Raw genomic sequence first — 14,782 nt, 5'->3', positions numbered from 1 at the left:
GTCAATTCTTTGCTGCGAATACTTCATGAAAGTCTCAGTAACACCACCTCCATGGATTTATATAGATGCACCAGAATCATTTCTTGTGACGAGACTATGATTCAGAATTAGCTATCAGCCTTTTCTAAAGCAGCTCTTTTGTGGCTTCATTCGAGAATATTTAGGTTAAGATTTCCAAAGATTTGTGCGTAGGTACATGTCTCCTTACTAAAAGAAAATCAGATAAAATGAGCTTAGTCTTTATAAACATGTATGCATATGTCTAGTGTAATGCAGACTGTACTGAGCCTAGTGGCACTGCACTCCTATGAAGTTACTCATGTAGATAGAATTTACAGGTTTAGATTTAAGGGACTGATTCAGAATTAATTGGGAAAAGGGTTTTTTTTCCCCCTTTCTGAAAGCAGCTCTCTTTGCTTTACTACTAAAACATTATACTATTGCTTCTGAAGCTGCAGATGCTACCAGAATTGTAATTGCCTGTCACGCAGTGAAAAAATCTAATTAAAACCACTTATTTGTATCTATTAACCAGTCTCTTTAAATGCAGACAAAAGACCTCACCACAAGCTAAAACGTAAGTACAGAGTGTGGTCTGCAATTCAGTAAGAGAAACAATGGATGTTTTCAGATAATTACAGTTACCTCCATTTTCCTGCTACTACCAATTAGCATTAACCATGAACTTAAATGGCTATGTAAATCACTATACCTAGCTGCTACTCCAGGCACAGTTCAGACTGTTAGCATGATATTGGACAAGGCATTTCATCTTTCACTTACTTAAAATGGTGAATTTTTTATGTTGAGGGTAAATTACTGATCGCAGCATGGTTTAGAGGTGTAATATACAATAATTATATGTTTAATAAAGGGCAAGGAATAACCTGCAGTTTTCTCTCAAGAGACACAGGATTCTAGAGCAGTTTTATAGATAAGAGCAGTGTATTCCCTTGGAGCCTCCTTCACCACATCATTTAGAATGAGTGAGGTTACAGTTATTTCATAAGGTAAAACTACCGAAAGCTCTAACGTGAAAGAGGCAGGCAGAGTGCTAAACCAGAATGATTTTATAAGTAGCCTACTGCACACGCTCATCTGGTAGAGTTTGCTGCACATCCTAAGGTGCAGCCTTCGCTCAAGACTTCACTCCGCTGCAGGCTGGATGGCGTTGACTGGACAGGTGGAAGAGTTGTGCTGCGTACCAAGTTATCACCATCGGCATCACCACATCGCTGCTTGCTTTCTTTAAGGAAACCACGCTGCTCGGCGGAACCTACTGAAAAAGTACTCACGCCTGTACCACTTCGGGTTTCTGTATTTAAGAAATAGGCCATTAATAGACCAAAAACTGTGGCTTATAGCCATGGTAGATGGGCTTCCCTAGGTCAGCGGGCGGCCGTAGGAACAGGGTTTTTTACCCATTTTTTGCGACCTCGAGGGTGCCAGGCCGCCCTCCCGCCCCGTGCGTGTCCACGCCCCACCCACCCATTCTGGCGAAGGGGCGGCGGCCAGGAGCAGGACGCGGGCCACCTCCCCATCGCCTGCGCCCGCACGGTTTTGCGCTGCCCCAGCGACAGACCCCCCCCGCAGCTGCCACCCGGGCCGGCCACCGCCCGGCCCCGGCCCCGCTTCCTCAGGGCGCGCCCCTGCCAGGCCGCCCCCTTCCCCACCCCGCGCGGGAAGGTGCCGTTTCCCCTCAGGTGCCCCAACCGTCCCCGCCGCGCCCTGGGCGAAGCCGCGCACACCTCGGCGCAGCTCAGCGCCCGCACGCCGCGGAGAGCAGAGCCGAGCCGAGCCGAGCCGGGCCGAGTCGAGCCGAGCCGGGCCGAGCCGAGCCGGGCCGGGGCCCTGCCCCGCGCCGCCCCGCAGCGCAGCCTGGCGCAGGGCGAGGCCGGGCCGGGCCCTGCGCGGTACCTGCGCGCTTCGCGCAGCTTCTGCCCGCCCGCGGCGCGAGGGGGCCGCCCCCTCCCCGCCCGCCCCGTGATTCCCCTCACCGACCCCCGCCCGCCCCGCCACCATCTTCCCCCTCCCGCCCCCCGCGCCGGGCCGCGGCCGCTGGCGGCCGCCCGAGGGGAGCCGCCTCGTCCCGCCCACCCCGCCGAGGGGCGGGGATTGGGCGAGCTCGGCTGTCACTCCGCGGCGGCGCCGCGCGCGGGTTGGCCGCTGGCGCCGTCAGTCGACGGCGGGGCCGCGCCGGCCCCTTGTTGTCACGGCGCCGTGCGGGGCTGGGGCTCTTCGCGCCGCCGCCGCCGTTGTTGCCGCCGCCGCCGCGGGAGCCCGGGAGGGGAGCGGTTCCGCCGGCCTCGTCGCCCGCTCTCCTGGCGTGGGAGCGAGGTGCGCCCGCCATGGCCACCAGCACCACGGGCTCCACGCTGCTGCAGCCCCTCAGCAACGCCGTGCGGCTGCCCGTCGACCAGGTGAGGATGGGGAGGCGCCCGCCCCGCCGCTGCCTGCCGGGGGCTCGCCGGGGAGGGGCGGCGCCGCCGCGCCGGGCGAGCGCCCCCCGCTCCGCTCCGCGCCGTCCCGCCCCATCCCCCCGCCGCCCCTCCGTCCTCCCCGCCTCCGACGGTCGGGCGGGGGGCCGGGGGGAGGCTGGGAAGCGCCCGGCGGGGCGGCGGTCCCCCCCTCAGGCAGGCCCCCCCCGTCAGGCAGCCCCCCCCCCCAGCCTCCAGGCAGCCCCCCTCAGGCAGCCGCCCCCCCCCCAGGCAGCCCCCCTCAGGCAGCCGCCCCCCCCCCCAGGCAGCCCCCCTCAGACAGCCGCCCCCCCCCCCCCCCCAGGCAGGCAGCCCCCCTCAGACAGCCGCCCCCCCCCCCCCCCCAGGCAGGCAGCCCCCCTCAGGCAGCCGCCCCCCCCCCCCCCCTAGGCAGGCAGCCCCCCTCAGGCAGCCGCCCCCCCCCCCCTCAGGCAGGCAGCCGCCCCCCCCCCCAGGCAGCCGCCCCCCCCCCTCAGGCAGGCAGCCCCCCTCAGGCAGCCGCCCCCCCCCCCCCCCTCAGGCAGGCAGCCCCCCTCAGGCAGCCGCCCCCCCCCCCCCCTCAGGCAGGCAGCCCCCCTCAGGCAGCCGCCCCCCCCCCCCCCTCAGGCAGGCAGCCCCCCTCAGGCAGCCGCCCCCCCCCCCTCAGGCAGCCGCCCCCCCCCCTCAGGCAGGCAGCCCCCCTCAGGCAGGCAGCCCCCCTCAGGCAGGCAGTCCCCCCCCCGCCCCAGGCAGCCGCGGCCCGCGGGGGGGCGCCGGGGCGGGGAGCTCCGGCCGCGCTCCGCCTGCAGGTGCGCTGGCGCCGCCGCCCGCCCCGCGCCCGCCCCTCCAAAAGCGCGGCCGCATCCCCCCCGCCGCCCCCCGCGCCTCTGCGGGCCGGCCCGGCCCCGCCAGCCCGCCGGGGCTGCCCTCGCCGCCCGGCTGGCCAACTTGTTGGCATCCCCTCTTCGGCCAGTGGTGCCTCCGCAGCTGGGAACGGGGCCGGTACCAGCTCCGCGGGGCAAGGGGTGGGCGGCAGTCGCGGGTGCGAAGCAGCCCGCCGCGCCGAAGTGCGTCTGCCGGTGATCTCTCTAAGCGCAGCGTTAAATGATAATGTGTGCTGCGCATAATGCTGTTGGGAATTCGTATGTGCTTTGTAGGCGGAGCGTTTCTGTGGTATCTTTTGTCCGAGCGATACAAAAATTCCTCAAGGTTGATAATCCTGTCATCTGCACGCAACATCAGAAGATTACAAAATAAGATTGGGAAACTGAGGTTTGCAGAGTTTAACGACTGAAGTTGTACGGAATGTTTGTTTGTGGGGGAAGTGGTCTAGACCTCCTAAATCTGCAGAACATTTACGTGTTTATGAATACATAAGTAAAGTAACCTTAAGTAACTCCTCCTATAAATTTTGTAGCACCAGGAAATTTCATGTGAGGAATTCTTATTTAAAAAAAAAAAAATCTCCATTGATCTATGAATGAAAGAAACACATCAAGGAAAACAGTCTGTGCTCGTGTAGACGGAGGTTTTGATGGTTCAGTTTTACAAAATACACCTAATGAGTGAGAAAAGTAGCTGGAAATGAAATAGGGAGGAAGGAGTGTGTCTAGTGAAAGAGTTTTGGAAGTGACTGAACTACATGCTCTTTTTTTTTTTTTCTTCCCCTCCTCCCCCAGCCATTTGTTTGAATGGAACCTTAGGTTAGGATACATACGAAAAAGTATTTTCTAGAAAGCTGACAAAAGCGGGCAAATTTCAGTTAAGCCTGCTGTGATGGAATAGATACTGCACACAACTTGCAATGATACCTGCATCCGGGATCGATGGCACCACGTGGCTCAGTGCCTCACACGTGCAGAGTGTAAGCTCTTCTTGGCGGGTGCCCTCTACTTATTTCCATAAAGCGCATAGCTTCTACAGGGTACTGTAAAACAAGTAAGAGATGACCATCTTTTTATGGCATGATGCTGGCGTCATATAACTATTCATAATAGTAGCCATAAATTTAATTGCTTCATGATGTCATGCAGCTTCTACCAAGTTTATTTTAAACATTGTGGATATAGCATTTTGATGAGAATAAAGTTACTTTTTATCAAAGCCTGGAAAACTTCCCTATATTGAATGTACCGCAACAGATGCTCCTGTAAAGCCAAGATGTTATTGTAAAATACTATTTGAGCTCTGTTGAAGGTTTTGAGGATAATCACAATGGAGGGTGGCTAAACACATGGTTTAAAAGGTTTGTTATAAGCAGTTAAAAATCATACATATTTTGTTTTGAGGTATCAGTGGACCCTACATAATATAGGTCCAGTTGTGTATGAAGAGCACTGATTATGACTGCAGTATGAATTGAAGAGTTACAAAATTATGCTGCACTGAGGAGAATGCATCTATAGCTGATTTAAAAAAAAAAGCAAAGCTAGATTTTTGTAACCTCTCAGCTTGAGAGTCTATCTTGATAGTAAGTTTGTAATACAGAAAGAATGCGAAATGCGTTCAGTGTGATCAAATCAAAGGTAGTAAAGGAGAGAATGAGGGCAGAGAAGAAAAAGAAAGTGCTGATACTCTTTGGTGTAAGTGCTCAAAGATTATGCATGACAGTGATACTATGCATACTCGGTATGAAAATATAGCAGTTCTTTGCGGGGTGGGGGGGGAGAATAAATGTTTTCTGATTAGTAGGTTGTTTCTACTACTTGATGCAAATCTGTACTGTGACTGCAGTCATACCACTGCGGCAGGTACTTGACATGGGCACTCCAGAATAATACCAGCACTCAGAACTGATGAGATGAATGGGTTTTGTTTCTCCACTTCTATGTTTCAGTTTTGACCATGAGTAGATACTAATCTTTATATCCAAAATGTTGCGATTGTGATTTACGTTTAAGCCGTTACTGTCTAATTATTCAGCTGTAAAGTTTTAATGAAGGCAAAGGCATGTACCTCTGGGAGGACGAATTCAGGTAGCATGTCTCAATGTTACTCTCCTGCTGGGTGCTCAAACAAATGGATGGGTGGACCTTGCCTATTTGGCAGTGAATGGAAGTAGAAATTTTGCTTAAAGGTGAAGCTGTTATCTCTAAGATTGAACTAATTGATTGACTGTGAGAAATTGATTGTTTTTTTTTACTTAATGCTTGGTAGAACTAGAGGCACAGATTTGTTTGAGAATGGTGTTGGTTATGTGCTAGTTGGAGGTCAGGGTAAAAGGTGGGGGATGACAGCTCCACCCAGAGCCATTTGAGACACGTGCAAGATGAACGGTCTCCTCTACGTGCCCCACTGTGTTATAAGAGAAAAGCTTTGTTGCTTTGACAGATTGCTGTTCCTAGACCTTTCTTCTTGGTACTAGAGTACTAGTTAGCTATAGGAATGGAGAAGAACTTGTTTTCTGCTTCTGTGTATATCCCCCAAAGAGGTATTATGTGATAACTTGTTGCTATGTTAACCCTTCCTTTGGTTGTTATTTTGTCTCCCACCAAGTTAACTGAAATGGCTACTTGGAGAAGCTAATGTATATTTCATAGGCTTCTTGTTCCAATTTTTCTATTGTTATTTTCAGTTGTTTGGTGCGGGGGAAGATGCTTGGCGTGAACAAGAACCTACGATTATCTCTGGATTTGGGAAGGCAAACCTGCACGCCTTTCTTTGTATTTTATTGTAGGCAAAAAAAAAAAAATCATTCCTTGGGGGTGAAAAGCCTTCTAAGAACTATATCTTTTCACTTCTTGGAGAACCTAAGTTTGCTACTCAGTGAAGGAAGCATCCTGTTGACAGCTGTGTTACCTTGGGTGCTTAAAGTTAATGAATGAGTGAATGAATGTTAATGTACCGCAGTATTCTTTCTGTCTTGTTAGGGGAGAGAGGGAATAAAGGTAGTTGTGTCCTTCTCGCCCCTGGCAGCTAAAGAGAAGTATGGAAAGGATTATCATAAAAGCTTGGCTGCTAGAGAATAATGTGTTGCATAATGCATCGAGGTTGCAACTTGAATGATTTTGTTACAGTTACGTCTCTCACCTAGCCTTCTGTTTATCTTGTCTGTACTCGCATCCTATTTGTGTGTCTGCTGCTTTCTTCTTTCTCGGAGGTGAAGCCTGACAAATACCGCCTTGGACCTTGGTCCATTTCTAGTTCTGGCACTATCTTGCTGATTGTCTATTGACAAATGACTTCTCTTGATGACTTGCCAGCTTACCTGTCACTAAATTGGAGATATTTAAATTTGCTGTAAGATGAGAATGGTTCTAGGAGAGCAAAGCTTTCTTCTTGGCTTTAGGTCTCTGCGGGGTAAGGTGAGTTCAGAGAGTAATCTTTGCTTTCACTGCTTCCACCAGAGGGAGCAAAATTTTTATATGAAAATGGGCAAAAATTATATGGGTTATTACTGACTGCCCTTCATTTGCCATAGAAACAGATAACCGTAATAGAGGAATAGCTGAGCAGGGGAGATAGATCGACTACGACAATATGTGAGTGTCAACTTTTTGTGTGGGTTGTCTAAGAGATTGATCTTCAGATCCTGAAATGTGGTCTGGACAACTGGATCAACTAAGCTAACTCCAGTGATTATCTTCTAGATAAGAAAAGAAAGAGTATGGCTCCAACTGCTAACAGTACAGCTATGTGAAGATGTGTGGAATGAATAAAATGTCATGCCTATGATTATGCATTTCACTTAAAATCCATGATGTAAAGATAAGCAGTGTTTTTTCAACAACAGTAAAACAAATTCCTTGCTATTTCCACACTTTTCTTGGGTTTTTCCGCAGTCTAATTTTAGCTTTTATTTGAATAAATGTGCTCATTTATGTAGAATAAATATAAATTTCTACATGAGTGCCATCAACCTTCAAAGAATCTAAACGTATCTTTTTTTTTTTTTAGTAAGAATAGGCATAAAAGTCCAATGGTTGGACTGGATGATCGTAAAGGTCTTTTCCAACCTAAACAATTCTATGATTCTATGATTCTAAGTCCTCCTAAATGTGAACTGTATAAACCATATGAAATTCTGTAATTTAGTGATCACAGGCCAATCTGCTGCATCTACATCTCTGCATAATTTTCAGCATACACTTCCTTGTGCAGAGGGCTACCCAAGCTCCCTTCAACGTGCCCTTAATGCACTCAGTTCCACATAAAAGCAATTATCATTGACTTATGTTGAGCCTTCGTGTTTCACCTTGTCGCCTTCAAGGAGAGTGGGCAGGATTTCTTTTTCCTCATATATCTATATGAAATGTTTATTTCTTACACATGTGTGATAGGCAAGATGTATCTGCAAATTATTTTACTTTATTTTGATGCTTTGGAGATGAACCACAGCTGGAGTTTAGGTAAAAGACCAGGCTTGGAGGTGGTGTAGGCAATCATTTTGCTGAGAAGCAGTATGCACCTGATTTGCTTGCAGGGAACATCTGGATGTGTCTCCTAGTTAGCGCTCTGTTATTTCACAAAATTTGGGGCATTAGTGATGCCTTAGCCTCCCTTGTTTTCTGCCAAGGCCACCTAATGTAGGCTCCTGAGGACTAAAATGTTTTAGTCCGATAAAAACCTTTTTGTCTAAACATGAATCAAAAAGTTTGTCTTGTATAGCTGTCCAGAATTTAGGTGGCCTAGTATTTGTCTTAAGCATTATGAAAATATAAAAAAGAATAAAGTGAAGAGCGTCCCAAGTTTTATTCTCTTTCCCCATTGATTCTTAGACCCCTGTGTGCAGCTGTGAAATACAGAGCAGCACCTTATTGATTTTTCTGATGTGACCCAGGAAACTCATGAGTAATAAAGTGAGTAAAAGTAGCATTCATGTGTGTATGAAATTCAAACACTGAAGGTAAGGGAGTGGTAGGATAAGAAAATTGTGCCCCTGCTTTGCTCTGTATGTTCCTTATCTGCTGCTAGCAGCAGTCAGAAGAACAAAGGGTGGATAGCAAAGCATGATCTCCTGTGATAATAGATGGAGGCTGTAGTGGGTGAAAAGAAATTGGAAGAAAAGTCATGTTCTCCATTCTGTATGCGCTGTTCTCAATGATCGGATGTTTTGAGTTGTTTGGATTTGCTAGCAAAGTCCAGGGACCATGTTTTTACTGGTTTCTTAACTTCCCTTTGAACTAGTGGAAGGGATGAAATGTGTCATCAGAAGGGTCTTAATCTCTTTGCACTGACACCTTTCCCCGATTTTAGTATTACTGTTTAGGTGTTGACTTAACTCTCCAGGTATTGTTGGTTGAAACTACTCTGTAATGAAAACTGCATAAAGAAGGATGAAATTGTTGGGATAAGAGAAAAAATTGGCAAGAGAACATGACTATCTTGAAGGAGGGAGTGGAAGCTGTAACGAACAATTGGAAAAGCAAAGAAAGCAGACAGTGGTTACAGTGTTGGAAAAGGTGAACAATCTATTAAGTGATAGATTTAGTGCGAGAAAAATACCTCTGTTTCTTTCAGGTTCATGAATATTGTTGTGAGGACATAAAATATGGAGCCATTCTAATTCTTTAATTTTTAGGGAGGCAGCAGTGATTTTTCATTCTGATATACTCTCGCTCACTTTCATACTGGGTGTGTTTTCTCCAGGTTTTTGTGAAACACTGGAAAAACTCAAATATAATTACAGCCCAAGGTGTGCCTACAGTAAACATCTAAAATAGTCTTTACGTGAACAGCCTGTAGTCACCTGCTTTGTTTTGTCAAATTGTTTTTCCCATCCTTAGGCAATTCATCTAGATGGTGTAAGTGTGAACACTTACTGACCTGTTTACCACAGTACAAGCCTTTTCTGAATTCAAAACACAGTTCAGAAATTGCTACAAAAATACTGCAGTCCTGGGATGTTGAAAAGAAATACTGAAGTGCCTGAAGAACAGGCTACTAAAGAAGATACAGTAAGGCATAAGGAAGATGACAACAGTCACTTACTGAGTACATAGTTACCACTGTGTTGCTTTCTGTTTGTCTTTGAAGTGTCACTGTTGTAAATCTATTGTACCACAGCTTTGTAAGCTCTTTTTTTCCATCTGTGGGCTTCCTTGGGTACAGTGCTGACTTAAAACAAAAGTTCTGAAAACTGATAAAACTGAAATAAATGAGTCATCTTTATAATTCATTAGTCTTGATATTTGTTGACTTTACCTCCTGTTTACTTGTTCCTTTGTTGACCTAATGAAGCACTGTGATACATCGTTTGCAGCCTTGATTACGGCATGGCTTCTTCACTTTTATTGTCTTGACTAATGTGCCCTTTTCCTGAGTAACAGTTGCCTGGTTTTTTTTTTTTTTTTTCTTCTTTTCCAAGGCTTGGAATGGGGGATCTAGACTGGGGGGTTTTATTTTCTCCTGGAAGGTGAGAAAAACTACGCATGCTCAGGTGAAAACCTGTTTACTTATGTGTGCATCTTTACAGTATTTATTTTACAAAGAGTGTTGATGCAGTTCTTCAGTATGGATATTTCATTTTCCTTCTTCCCTTTGGAAAGTACTTTAAATTCAACATTAGTTATCATTATTAGTCTTTTAGCCCTCGTTCAAGTGAACAGAGCTGTTTGGCAATTTCAGTTTGTGAATTTAGATAAATGCTAATTATGCATGCGTGTTTTAAGATGTTTTCGGCAGCTAAGCCATCTTTTGCAAAGGAAAACACCTGTAGGTCTGCCTTTTATTCTGGAATAATATATCCAAAGGTGAAGAAGCTATTTTGGTTTGGCTGTAATGGTGTAATTTGCTGTAGTTGGGATTTCAGTGTTTCCTTTTACTTCTAGTTAAAGTGGCCTAAGCTGAAGAAGAAGGTACTCTTTACTCTGAAACATGGCTTGTGAGCACGCTGGTTGTGTAACTACAGTGCTACATTCTATACTGGTAATGCTACCTGTATAGGTCATTGTTAACCTTTCTGACCTGCCTTCTGGCTGAGCAATGCTCGTGATTCTACTGCTTCCTGTCAATCAGGAATCCTGGCAATCAGTTTATATATATATATGTAAAAAAAAGTCAGTGAAGACTAAACATGTCACTCAGAAAGTGGACTGACAGTCCAGTGTATAATGAATAGTTTTTTATTCTTCATGGTGGAAAAGCTAGAAAGAAGCTGAGGCCACCATGAATCTGCAGGAATTTATTAGAAGCCCCAGTGATGGCTGTCAGATCTGTAGAAGGTCTAGCCTTAGAATTTGTTAACAAATGATTATCTGTAATGGGATTGAATGTAAGAAGATAGATAAAATATTTTCATGTGGAAGCATAATTACAAATGTTACTAAAATATTATAAAAGAAAATGGAATTAATTTGAAAAGCTGTAAGAGCTCAAAGTAGTGGCCATTACTTCTGCAGGTTGCTGTGTATTGCAGATGTTTACAGGGCTGTCGTGGTGCTAGGAGTCTTTCTAGGTGGCTGATTTCATGCAGATGATTCCTGATTTGGGAAGAGCAGGAGGATAATAGGCAGGGAGGAGTAGAGACTGTCTGAGTTGAACGGTAGTTCATTTAGGGCAGAGCATGGTGAACTCCTTTTCTTTTTCTCTCTTTTTTTTTTCATGGGGAACACTGAGAAGCTGATTGTTTTAAAGATGGGGAACATTTGTTTTACTTGCTAATTAAATTGACTGCTGTTGTTACTGGATTTCTGCAGGCTATATGGACAGGAGAGTGTTACTTTCTGTGTTTAGTTGCTTATTTTAAGATGGATTTTGGTTTCTCACCTATCAGCAGAATATAATGGTACTGAGGTAGATCTTAATGGAGAAAGTGTTTCTGGTTGCATTTGAGAAGGATAACTCCATAGATGTTAGTTATTTTACTTTTTTTTTTAAAATGGCTAGGAAAGTGAGTAACTTGTAAAGTTTTTATGAAATTTCAGGCACTGTAGTGGTTCTCTGAGCATTGAAATAAAAACTTGTCATTCAAATGGATATTTGAACATCTTGTATACTGCTGATACTCACGTGACAGAGTAGAGACTTTGAGGTTAATCTCTATGTGCATGTGATAAAAAGCCACGCTTCTGAAAACTCCTTAGATGAGTTGGTCTTCAGATCTGCGTCTTGCCAGCATAATGCCTGGCTGTTGTGTTTTGATGTTGTAAACCCTTTTTCCCTGGTAGTCCGAGTTCTGCAACCCTTAACTGGCCAAATCTGGTTTTGCTCAACAGAAGCAAGTGTTTTAGGTCCTTATTGTTTTTGAGGAGAGAAGAAAACAAAACAAAACACACAAGCAAAAACCCCAAGCCAGGATTCTTAGTCCAATTTCACCTTTGAACTAAACTTGCTTCCTAGATTTTGGCTATTCCTGTGAATAAATAGCTGTTACATGTGACAGCTCAGTATCTATAATGCTGAATCCTGAAGAGCTGATCAGAGAGAACACCCTTCAGCTGACGTCTTCCTATCCTATGAATTAGTTTTGGTGGTTTTCACTATAAAATGTGTACATTGATGCTTCATTTTACATCTTTAGTCATACAGTTTTTCTTGGAGTAATTCTGAGTAATGATTTAGTAAGGCCTGTTTGAAAAAAGCTTATTGTATTTGATGCTTATTTATTGCACAAACCAGATTACTAGTGCCTATATCATATTCTTCATGATGTTCTTCACTGTCTCCAGCATACTTAAGAATTACAAGCTAGAAATTGGAAGTTAATACTGGAAATAGAAATACCATTGTTAACATATATCATGACTGTCTTTTGATGTTTTGGACTGAAATCAGCTTGGAAAGAAAGCATTCAGAATCTGATCTGTAAGTCCTTACAGCTGCCAATAAATTCCTATGAAGATGAGGTATATTCGTGCAACATTAAAAAGCTTTTGCCGGTGTTGTTGACTAACACAAACGGTTAGAGTATGGCCTTCAAGGAAGTGGCTGCTATTAGAGGAGCTGTGCTTGGAAGTCTCATCTGAAAATGAGGGTCCCCTCACATTGCGTACTGTAGAAACATGCAGTAACACAGTCTTTGCTACAAAGAACACACTGCCTTAACATAAACATGTCCCATACTGACACTGCCCCAAAATAACCACTGCTGCTTATCCTCTATTTCTTCATATTTCACCTATGAAATGAGATTGAGACTTCAGGACAGGAGTGTTGATTAGTTATATTTTCATCATGGAAGATGCTTGGTTATTATTTGAACCAAAAATGCATTTGAAAGCATTGCCACAAGATTTATGATCTTTGAGTTGAAAGAGGAAGAAACATTCTCTGAATTAATCTCTCAAGTCTCCTTCAACTTTGTCAGATACCTGTGCTGGTGTCTCTGGACTCCTCTTTCTGACGTTTCCCAATAAACGGAAGAAAATTACCAAACACTTTGATTTTGATACTTGTCATGGAATTGCTGTTTTCAGCTTTACTGTGAAAATTGTTCGTTCTTTTTTTTTTTTTTTTTAATATCAGTGCAGCAATTTTCAGGAAATAGTTGGAAAATTGATTGTTGGTTTCAAATAATAGTTATTCTCACTCTTCAGTTCTTAGTCGTTTGGCAGTAGGCAATTATTGGACAATTGTACAAACTGTTTGTTCCTTTTATACTGAATGAAGGTTAGAAATTGGACAGAAGATCCATCTGTACTGCTGTCTGGTTGCTGTGGAGAAGCATCAGCTCTCCTGGGTTGTAAGTAGCCTTTTGTGAACATCTGTAGATGTTTTTAATTCCTCAACTGATTGTTTTGGTGGAAAAGGGAAGCAGTTTTGACCTAACTGGCAGCAAGAACAAGAAAATACTGATGCTTGAGAAACAAGGCACAACTGAGGTTTCATTGATTGTGATAAGGTTTGGCAATTTTTGACAAGTATGTGTCAACAAATACGATGCTTGGAGGTGTTTGTGTTTTCACAGTGTTACTGCTAATAAAATAGCCCTATAGATTTAGAAAAAAAATCAAAGCTTCAGCTTTAAGATCAGTGCTTCTTTTTAAAGAAAATGTACATTATTCTGTCTTGATCGCCTAGCTCTTGCAAGAGCTCTTTTCAAAGTGTTTTTGCAGTTCATATTCTAAAATGTTTTTTAAAATGTCCTTTCTCTCTAATAACTGTAGTTGTTGAAAATAGGGCCCTAAGATGGGAGAATAGGAATGCTGCTTGATGCACCTGGCTTACCAGCCCTGTCAGACAAAGCAGGAAGCGTGTGCGGCAACTTTGTGGTGGAGTGGCGGACAAAAAATGGCTATAGACAGGGAGACAAGTAATGCTGGCATCGTGCAGTTCAGAAAAACTGAGTTCCATGGAGGAAACGTACCATGGTGTGGCAAAATGGGGAAAACACCCTAAATCTGGCTGCAGAATCACTGCCTCCACAGGTTCTTGACTGTTACCTATGAAGCATTTTGCATCTTAAAACTGTTGTTTTAGGCTCTGTGCATCAGGTAGGCTTCAGTGCTTCTGCTTGTATTTTGGTGACCTTTTTCCAAAGCCTATTTCATCAGCAATAAGAACTAAAATGCCTTTTTTTTTTAAATGAACAACTTAAAAACCCAACCCTCCCCCCGCCCCCCCCAAACCAACCAGACAAACCAGAATGAAACAAACCCACATCGTCTTTCATTCTTCAAAAGGATGTTACTGAGGCCACAGGCATTTATTGCAGTTAACAGGTTTGAATACTTTTTTGGTCTTCTGATCGGTGAAGGTTTGTTAAAAACAAGACAACAAAGATGCACAAAGAGGAGGTAACTTCCAAAGAGTTTGTGTGGGTCATTGGCAGAAAAGACAGTAAAATGCTGTTTTCCTGAATCTTAACTAGGTGCTCCATCTGCCAGACCACTGTTTCTCACTGTTTCAGGTAGTTTACTGTCCCTGTTGTACTTCTGAGTGCCTCTCAGTGCCTTGCTAGAGCTACTAAGTAAAACTTTATATAATGATATTGCTGCTTCTTGGTGGATTGTAGGCTGTGTGGGCCACTGCGATTAATTTTTGCCATCCAGTTAGGAATTATCTATATCAGTAAAATTCCCTCACTGCTTTGGCTACTTTTCTGAATGAGGCAAATGCCTTCTGTGCTGTGCTGTGATTCCAGAGGGCTTGGCTGCAACGATTTGCTTTTGATATTAAAATATAACTGATACGAAGAGGAAGCTTAGCCTAAAATCTAAATTAGTGGATAAAAATTGCACAGCAGTATATTAAAAATTAGTTTCATTGGAGAAATAGTCTTTTCTTCTATATTTGTTTTTAACATGGACTAAAAAAATTTCTTTACTGGTTTATTAGAGATGCTGCCTATGTTGGAAGGTTGGAGATTTCTAGCTGTTCAAATCAAATGTTTTGCCAAAACTTTCTCTTGATGATGAAAATCCTTCTAGCAGTCGGTGACCTTTTTC

General features: G+C 44.6%; 1 protein-coding gene across 1 annotated transcript in view; it reads left to right on the top strand.

Annotated features, from left to right (window-relative positions):
* Positions 1-2,348: 2,348 nt before the first annotated feature.
* MBOAT2 (membrane bound glycerophospholipid O-acyltransferase 2) overlaps positions 2,349-14,782 on the top strand; it is a 94,420-nt gene continuing 81,986 nt past the window's right edge. The window contains exon 1 of the mRNA XM_075707221.1: positions 2,349-2,420. Coding sequence (XP_075563336.1) covers positions 2,349-2,420 — 72 coding nt within the window. The remainder of the gene's footprint in view (positions 2,421-14,782) is intronic.

This window comes from Pelecanus crispus, chromosome 3 (assembly GCF_030463565.1).
Source record: "Pelecanus crispus isolate bPelCri1 chromosome 3, bPelCri1.pri, whole genome shotgun sequence".
In the NCBI taxonomy this organism is placed as follows: domain Eukaryota; kingdom Metazoa; phylum Chordata; class Aves; order Pelecaniformes; family Pelecanidae; genus Pelecanus; species Pelecanus crispus.
This window is presented reverse-complemented; position numbering and strand designations above follow the sequence as displayed.